Source organism: Rhinopithecus bieti, unplaced genomic scaffold (genome assembly GCF_001698545.2).
Source record: "Rhinopithecus bieti isolate Rb0 unplaced genomic scaffold, ASM169854v2 scaffold_16624, whole genome shotgun sequence".
In the NCBI taxonomy this organism is placed as follows: Eukaryota; Metazoa; Chordata; class Mammalia; order Primates; family Cercopithecidae; genus Rhinopithecus; species Rhinopithecus bieti.
In genome coordinates, this window is record NW_016808517.1 from 5,398 (window position 1) to 14,980 (window position 9,583).

Below are 9,583 nucleotides of genomic sequence, written 5' to 3' on the forward strand. Positions count from 1 at the left end.
AAAACTAGAACTGCCACATGATCCAGCAATCCCACTTCTGGGTATTTATCTGCCTTGGTTCATTTTGTGCTTCTGTGACAGAACACTTGAGGCTAGGTAATTTATAATAAATAGATATTTATTTTATCACACTTCTGGAGGCTGGGAAGTGCAAGATCAAGGCTGGGAAGTGCAAGATGAAGGTGGTGGCATCTGGTGAGGGCCTTCTTGCTACACCATCATGTGGCAGAAAAGCAAAGGCACAAGGTACCAAACTAACCCTATGATAGTGACATTAAACCCAACTGTGAGGACAGAGCTTTCATGGCTCTATTACCTCACAACCACATTTGCCACAATCAAATTTCAACATGAGTTTTGGAGGGGACAAACATTCAAACCATTAACAATATCCAAAAGGAATAAAATTGCTACCTTGAAGAGATAGCTGCACTCCTATACTCATCACAGCATTACACACAATAGACAAGATATAAAAACAACCTAGATGTCTATCAACAGATAAATGGATAAAGAATATATGAAATATCTATTAATATATCTATTTGTCTATCAAATGAAATAATATTCAGCCCTAAGAAAGAAAATCCTTCCATTTGCAACAACATAGATGAACTTTGAAGACATTATGCTAAGTGAAATAAGGCAGACATAAAAATACAAATTTTGTATGAACTCATTTTATGAGGAATCTGAAAAAGAGTAGAACTCATAGTTATAGAGAGTAGAATGGTGGTGACTTGGGGCTGAGGGATTGGGAAAAAATGAGAGATATTTGTCAAAGGGTACAACCCTGTTGTCACAAGATAAATAAATACTGGAGACCCAATGTGCAGCATCATGACTATACTTAATAATTACATCTTGTGTACTTGAACTTTGTTAAGAAAAATGGATCTCAAATGAACTTACCACACTAAAATATAGTAGCTATGTGACATGACAGATATGTTCATTAGCTTTGTTGTGGTAATAATTTCATAATATATAAATATATCAAAACATATATTTTAGTTTTTACACTTTAAATACAGTTTCTATTTGTCAATCATACTCCCAAAAAGGTGGGAAAAGATTGTATAACCAAACTAATATCTAGTCATATGTAAATTTTATTTAAGACCATTTAAAATAACTTTTAGATTAAATTTAATATTTAATTTGGTATAATTTTTTTAAATTTTACTTTAAGCTCTGGATACATATGCACAACGTGCAGGTTTGTTACACGTGCCATGGTGGTTTGTTGCATCTATCAACCCACCATCTAGGTTTTAAGCCCCGCATGCATTAGGTATTTGTCCTAATGCTCTCCCTCCCCTTGCCCTCCACCCCCGACAGGCCCCAGTGTGTGATGTTCCCCTCCCTGTGTCCTTGTGTTCTCATTGTTCAGCTCCTACCTATGAGTGAGATCATGCAGTGTTTGGTTTTCTGTTTCTGTGTTAGTTTACTGAGGATGATGGTTTCCAGCTTCATCCGTGTCCCTGCAAAGGACATGAACTCATTCTTTTTATGACTGCCTAGAATTGCAGCCATACCACAATCTAATGGGACTGCTGGGTCAAGTGGTATTTCTGGTTTTAGATCCTTAAGGAATCACCACACTGTCTTCCACAATGATTGAACTAATTTACACTCCCACCAACAGTGTAAAAGTGTTCCTATTTCTCCACATCCTTGCCCGCATCTGTTGTTTCCTGGCTTTTTAGTGATTGCCATTCTAACTGGCATGAGATGGTATCTCATTGTGGTTTTGATTTGCGTTTCTCTAAGACCAGTGACAACGAGCTTTTTCTCATATGTTTGTTGGCCACATAAATGTCTTATTTTGAGAAGTGTCTGTTCATATCCTTTGCCCACTTTTTGATGGGGCTGTGTTTTTTTTCTTGTAAATTTGCTTAAGTTCCTTGTAGATTCTGGATATCAGACTTTTGTCAAATGGATAGATTACAAAAATTTTCTCCCATACTGTAGGTTGCCTATTCACTCTGATGATAGTTTCTTTTGCTGTGCAGCATTTGTCAATTTTGGCTTTTGTTGCGATTGCTTTTGGTGTTTTAGTCATGAAGTCTTTGTAAACTGATATAATTTTTACAGAGACAAAAAAGTTTTTTCAAAGAAGCATGATTTAAAGCTAGAATTGGATATTTAGCTAAAATGTTTAATTTTTATTCATTGTTCATTTTAAAATTCTTTTAGAGATGAGGTCTTGCTCTGTCACCCAGATTGAAGCCAGTGGTGCAATCACAGCTCCCTGCAACCTCAACCTCTGGGGCTCAAGGAATCCTCCCACCTCAGCCTCCTAAGTAGCTGGGATTACAAGCACTCACCATCGTGCTTGGCTAATTTTTAAAAATTTATTTTTGTAGACGTGAGATCTTACTATCTTACTATGGTGCCCAGGTTGATCTCAAACTGTAGCCCTCAAGCAATCCTCCCAGCTCAGCCCCCAAATTGCTGGGATTACAGGTGTGAGCCACTGTACCTGGCCTAAAATACTTTTGAAATAAAAGTAAATTAAAATATTTTCCAAAGTGAAAATTGTGAGAGATTTTGTTACCAATAGGAGCTTCTTTAGGGTACACTTCAAGAAGAAAGAAACATTTTCTGGTATTAAATTAAAATGAAAAAGAGTAAGAGACTTAATATGGGGATATCAACTGTCGTAGACACTGAACTAAAGAAACTGAAAATTCCTTGGTAGAATAGGTTTCAAAAGTATTTAGATATAATAAAAGCATAATTCTTTATATTTCACTTAAATCAAATTTAAACATTTCAGTGGTACTTGAACAGTTTGACTGATGGCCGAAGACTCTTTTCTCAGAAAACATTTTTCATCGCTGACTTATTAAAAATTGATGATATTTCTATTGCAATTTTCATAATATTGATTATTGTTTTATCGGAACTGATTTGCACCAAAGGACTAATAGTGGCATAGGCATTCAGCACATCTCCCTGCATGATCAGGACAACGTATGGGTCATACGTCCATAGCAGGGTTAAAAAGATTGAGAAGATAAAGTCCACCCAGTGCATGACCACAAAGAAACTTACCAGCAGCAGGATGGTCTGGGTGGCCCTTTTCTCTGGGGAGGGTCTTGGAGAGGTGGGTGCTGTGGAGGTGCTGGGATTGCCTCCAATGCCTGGACAGGAGAATCACCATGTATGCATTTGAGAGCAGCATAAGTACTACACAGGAGACATCCTTGGACAATGTCACAGTGAAAAACACGCCCCTGATTGTGGAGTTCATAGGGGAAAGTGAGCAGTATTTACTGACATTCAGTAGCTTGATATGGGTCATGTTGGAAGAATGCACAGAGAAAAATATTAGCCAACTACTGAAGGACAAATTGAAGAACACCCAAAAAAAAGAAAACACGCATAATGTAATTTGTGGATTTATGTTTAAACCTTGCCAACCAGGAGGTGCTGGGGCTGAGACTGATGGCCTGGAGCATGCTCAGAAGGCAGATGGTGCAGATGGAGAGGCCCCTCATTGCCCTGTTTGTGTAAAAAGGCGACTTACACTTAAAGTCATTCCCAAAATGCAGTGATTCAAACATGTCTAGAGGCAAAAAATCCACTGAAGTGAGGAGCATCTGAATGTAAATGAGGGCCAGGTGACAGGTGAGTAAGTCACGAGGTTTAGGCCTGCAATTCAGAAGAGCGTAAGGAATGTGGAAGAAAAGGAGAAAAGTGTTGGCTGAGAATCCAATGCCAGCTTGAAAAACAAAGGCATTTTTAACAATAACATAAGTAGAAAGCATTTTCATCTTAATGGCATAGAGGAAACATACTTTCTATATCTGGAATAAAAGAAACAATAGATCCCATTTTATCAGTGTTTGTTGTTCAGTGTTCAAAATTGTTACCATCACCATCTTTTTCCCCACTTATTCTTTGTTAAGCCTGCATATGAATTCTTGGGAATCCAGCTTCTGCATTCTTTTCCACACCAAATCATTTATATTTGTAAAACAATAAGACTTCTACAATCATACAGTGCACAGTACCTGTACTCCCACTATACCTGAGCCTCACTTTTTAGAAATCATATCCTTATTGTTCTGCATTCTCTCCTATCACTTTTAGCACCCAGAACAGTGATGGACAAACAAAATTACTCAGAAAAAGGGCCAGGCACAGTGGCTCATGCTTGTAATCCCAGTACTTTTGGAGACTGAGGTGGGAAGATTGCTTGAGGCCAGAAGTTCAAGACCAGCCTGGCCTTGAACATAGTGAGGTGCCACCTCTACAAAAAAATTAAAAAGTTAGTGAGACGTTGGGGCATGCACCTGTAGTACAAGCTACCCAGGAGGCTGAGGTGGGAAGATTGCTTGAGCCCAGGAGGTCAAGGCTGCAGTGAGCCATGATTGCACTACTGCATTCCAACCTGGGCAATGGAGTGAGACCCTATCTCATAACAAATACAAAAACAAATAAAATTACTCAAAGATATTTATACATTTAAATTAAATGAAAATTTATTCTAATATGAAAAGAATCACTAAAGCAAGCAATTGAAAAGCTATTCAGCTGAGTCATTCTCACATCTCATCACTTTGATACATTCTGTTCTCCATCACTCTTCCACATTTCTGGACCCTTGTGATTATACTGGACCCATGGTGATAATTTGTGAAAATTTCACTATGTTTCAACAGCAGACTAGCAATCTTGATCACATCTGCAATCTTATCTTTTCTTTGCCATGGAATTTAACGTATTCCCAGTATCTGGGGAATTAGTATGTGAACATCTTTGGAAGGTTTTATCTTGCTTTTCTGAACCTTTCTTAATGTATCACTTAAAAATGGTCCCAGCTTGGCCAGGCATGGTGGCTCACGCCTGTAATCCCAGCACTTTGGGAGGCTGAGGCGAGTGGATCACGAGGTCAGGAGATCAAGACCATCCTGGCTAACACGGTGAAACCCCGTCTCTACTAAAATACAAAAAGTTAGCCAGGTTAAAAAAATACAGCTAATTTTTGTATTTTGGGTAGAGATGGGGTTTCACCATGTTGGTCAGGCTGGTCTCAAACTCCTGACCTCGTGATTTGCCCTCCTCAGCCTCCCAAAGTGTTGGGATTACAGGCGTGAGCCACTGCACCTGGCCGAGATCTTACTTTAATGTAAAGTATCAAGCTATCCTGCTGTTGTGTTCCACCCCTCATTCTTCAGTCTCCTCTGCTGCTTCTACTCACAGGAGTGTTTGATTTCACACATTTATCAGTCAAGCACCCACTTGTTAGCAGTAGCCACTTATTTTTGGCCCTTGTGATATCCATCAAACACAATTTTAATCGTAACTAAACATAACATTAACTTAATCATGACTACACATATATGATCCTCTTCCTTAACAAATAATACCTATTAAATTGTTAGATGATAACATCATGACATTTCTTCTTATAAATCTATGAATCTTAGCATAGGGCAGCAGCTCAGCCTGTTTAGGTTCAGCATAATGTGCTACCTTTCCTATTCTGATGAAATTTCTCCATTTGATCTCAGTCAGGGCCACCCAGCCCACAGACTTCTATTGTCCACAAATTTACTTTTTCCTGCTCTCTCTAACCCAGTGCAACATATCATTTGTTGCAATCAGTATGACTTCATTTCTCAATCCAGTTGGCTTTGTTGGATCTTGATTTGTTTGCCTTCTTGCAAGTCTTTCAACTGCATTTGAAACTTTTTTCCCACTCCTCAAAGAAAAAACTGTCAATCAAAAATTTTATGCCTAAGAAAGCTATAGAACAACAATAAAGACAAAATATGCATCTGACTCAGGTCTACAAGCATCTGTAAGGAACTCAAATGAATTTGCAAGAAAAAAACAAACAACTGCATTAAAAAGTGGTAAAGGATATGAACAGACATTTTTGAAATGAAGACATACTGGCTGGGCACCACCTCACGCCTGTAATCCCAGTACTTTGGGAGGCCAAGGCGGGCAGATCACGAGTTCAGGAGATCAAGACCTGCCTGGCTAACACGGTGAAACCCCGTCTCTACTAAAAGTACAAAAAATTAGCTGGGCTTGGTGGCATGCGCCTGTTGTCCCAGCTACTCGGGAAGCTGAGGCAGGAGAATCGCTTGAACCTGGGAGGCAGAGGTTGCAGTTAGCCAAGATCGCACCACTGCACTCCAGCCTGGGTGACAGAACGATACTCCGTCTAAAAAACAACAACAAAAAGACACACATGCAGCCAAGAAGCATATGATAAAAAGTTCAATATCACTGATCATTAGAAAAATGCAAATCAAAACCATAATGAGACGCCATCTCACACCATTCAGAATGGCTAGTTACTATTAAAAGGTTAAAAAAAAAAACAGATGCTGGTGAAGTTGTGGAGAAAAGGGAAACACTTATACACTGTTAAAGTGTAAATTAGTTCAATCATTGTGGAAAGCTGTATTGCAATTCCTTAAAGAGTTAAAAGCAGAACCACCATTTGACACAGCAATCCCATTACTGGGTATATACCCAGAGGAATATACATTATTCTACCATAAAGACACGTGCACGTGAATGTTCATTGCAGCACTACTCACAATGGTAAAGATGTGGAATCAACCTAAATGTTCATCAATGACATTAGATACTAAAAATGTGGTACAGGCCGCATCCCCATCCCGCCACCATGGCCGCCTACAAACTGGTGCTCATCTGGCATGGCCAGAGCGCATGGAACCTGGAGAACCGCTTCAGCGGCTGATACCACGCCGACCTGAGCCCGGCGGGCCCGAGGAGGTGAAGCGCGGCGGTCAGGCTCTGCGAGATGCTGGCTATGAGTTTGACATCTGCTTCACCTCAGTGCAGAAGAGAGCTATCCGGACCCTCTGGACAGTGCTAGATGCCATTGATCAGATGTGGCTGCCAGTGGTGAGGACCTGGCACCTCAATGAGCAGCACTATGGGGGTCTAACCGGTCTCAATAAAGCAGAAACTGCTGTAAAGCATGGTGAGGCCCAGGTGAAGATCTAGAGGCGGTCCTATGATGTCCCACCACCTCCGATGGAGCCCGACCACCCTTTCTACAGGAACATCAGTAAGGATCGCAGGTATGCAGACCTCACAGAAGATCAGCTACCCTCCTGCGAGAGTCTGAAGGACACTATTGCCAGAGCTCTGCCCTTCTGGAATGAAGAAATAGTTCCCCAGATCAAGGAGGGGAAATGTGTACTGATTGCAGCCCCTGGCAACAGCCTCCAGGGCATTGCCAAGCATCTGGAGGGTCTCTCTAAAGAGGCTATCATGGAGCTGAACCTGCTGACTGGTATTCCCATTGTCTATGAATTGGACAAGAACTTGAAGCCTATCAAGCCCATGCAGTTCCTGGGGGATAAAGGGACAGTGGGCAAAGCCATGGAAACTGTGGCTGCCCAGGGGAAGGCCAAGAAGTGAAGGCCAGCGGGGAGGATACTGTCCCTAGGAGCACCCTTCCTGCCCATCTTGTCCCTCTGCCCCTCCCACCTGCACACGTCACACTGACCACATCTGTAGACATCTTGCGTTGTAGCTGCAGATGGGGACCAGTGGCTCCCATTTGAGTTTTAGCCGTTTTGTCTCCTGCACCCACTCCCTTCATACAATCTAATCAGAATGGCACTTCTGGAGCATAGGTTCTCAGTCCAACCTCTGGAAAAGCTCCCTTTATCCAACAGAGTTTAAAGGTAGTGACTTGGGTTTTTGCGAGTTCTTTGTTTACTAAGGACTTGTGGGGAGGAACCATGCTAAGCCATGACCTATGAGGAGATGCAACAGAGTCTGTCTGTCCCCAGGAGCCAGTCCTCTGCTCTTCTGCAGTGAGGCCACTGCCTGGGGACTCTAGTCATTCCAGTGGAAGATGAATGTAACCTGCATGGTGATATGACAACTGTTTCCTCACTGACACCAGAGGAGCTGGCTCTAGAAGTTTGGGATCAATCCTGAATTTAGTTATGTGTTACATTTACTTTTTTAAAAAAAAGAGTATACACAATTAATGCAAAACAATAACCCTTCTGTGGTTTCTTGTGGTGGTTGGAATAGTCCCACATGTGGTCATCAGAAAATAAGCCATTCCTCATACCAGTATGGGATCAGTTCCTTGACCTCTGAGGGGCAGGAGTGCTTCCTGCTGTGTGTGTTAGAATCCCTTCCTGTCTTGTTTCGTGGCAGTGAAATGCCATGGTCCTGTCCAAGTGTGTCTTTCACTGATTTCTGAATCATGTTCTAGTTGCTTGGCCCTGCCACATGGGTCCAGTGTTCATCTGAGCATAACTGTACTAAATGCTATTTCCAGATCACTATAATAAAGGAGTGATGTGCAGTAAAAAAAAAAAAAAAAAAAAAAAAAAAAAAAAAAAAAAAAATGTGGTACATGCCCACCATGGAATATTATTTAAGCATAAAAGAATGAGATCACGTCGTCTGCAAAGACATGGATGAAGCTGGAGGACATTATCTTTAGCAAACTAACACAGGAACAGAAAACCCAATACTGCATGGTCTCACTTAAAAGTGGGAGATAGGTCGGGCACTGTGACTCACCCCTGTAATCCCAGCACTTTGAGAGGCCAAGGCAGGAGGATCACCACCTGAGGTCAGGAGTTTGAGACCAGCCTGGCCAACATGGGGAAATTCCATCTCTACTAAAAATACAAAATTAGCTTGGTGTGGTGGTAGACACCTGTAATCCCAGCTACTCTGGAGGCTGAGGCAGGAGAATCGCTTGAACCCAGAAGGCAGAGGTTGCAGTGAGCTGAGATCACGCCACTGCACTCCAGCCTGGGTAACAGAGTGAGACTCCATCTCAAAAAAAAAAAGGAAAAGTGGGAGGTAAATTACGAGAACTCATGAACTCATGAAGAAAGATGTTTCCCAGACACTGGGATATATACTTGAATGTGGAAGGTGGGACGAGGGAGAGAAGCAGAAAAGGTAACTCTTGAGTACTGGGCTTAATGTCTGGGTGATTAAATAATCTGTACAACAAACCCTCATGACATGAGTTTACCTATATAAGAAACCTTCACTTGTACCCCCAAATTGAAAATAAGTTTTAAAAAATATCAGCATTAACTATAGTAATTAGAGTTATAATCTTTTATAACACAAGAAATTTTGAGTAATTTGTTAATTGTTCCAAAGGCTTATTGTCACACAATATTCTTTCTGATTATTTCTTGTTAACTGCAGAGAAACAGTAGAAATGTGAGATACTAAAAATTAAAACTAAATACATTGAAAAACAAATTCTCAAAAAAAGTTAAGAAGAAATAAAATATATAAATAGCTCTACATAGAAATAAATGTAACATATTAATAGATCTACAACAAAGAAAGAGATCAAATTAATTAGAACCTTTACACAAATAAAAGCCCCAGGACAAATGGCTTAACCGGTAAATTCTATTAAGCATTCAATAAAGAATTAATACTGGGTCGGGCGCAGTGGCTCACACCTGTAATCCCAGCACTTTGGGAGGCTGAGGTGGATGGATCACCTGAGGTCGCAAGTTTAAGAGCAGCCTGGCCAACATGGAGAAACCCTGTCTCTACTAAAAATATAAAATTAGCCAAG

At 40.8% G+C, this 9,583-nt stretch overlaps 1 protein-coding gene and 1 pseudogene across 1 annotated transcript; one reads left to right on the forward strand and one right to left on the reverse strand.

Annotated features, from left to right (window-relative positions):
- Positions 1-328: 328 nt before the first annotated feature.
- Positions 329-3,782, reverse strand: LOC108538619 (putative vomeronasal receptor-like protein 4; the record flags this gene model as incomplete). The annotated part of the gene is given in 4 exon segments (XM_017886806.1): positions 329-376; positions 2,833-3,112; positions 3,114-3,379; positions 3,381-3,782. Coding segments are annotated over 4 exon segments (996 nt in total), but the record flags the coding sequence as incomplete, so codon positions are not given.
- Positions 3,783-6,658: 2,876 nt separating this feature from the next.
- On the forward strand, positions 6,659-7,422 carry LOC108538621 (phosphoglycerate mutase 1-like; annotated as a pseudogene).
- The last annotated feature ends 2,161 nt before the right edge of the window (positions 7,423-9,583 follow it).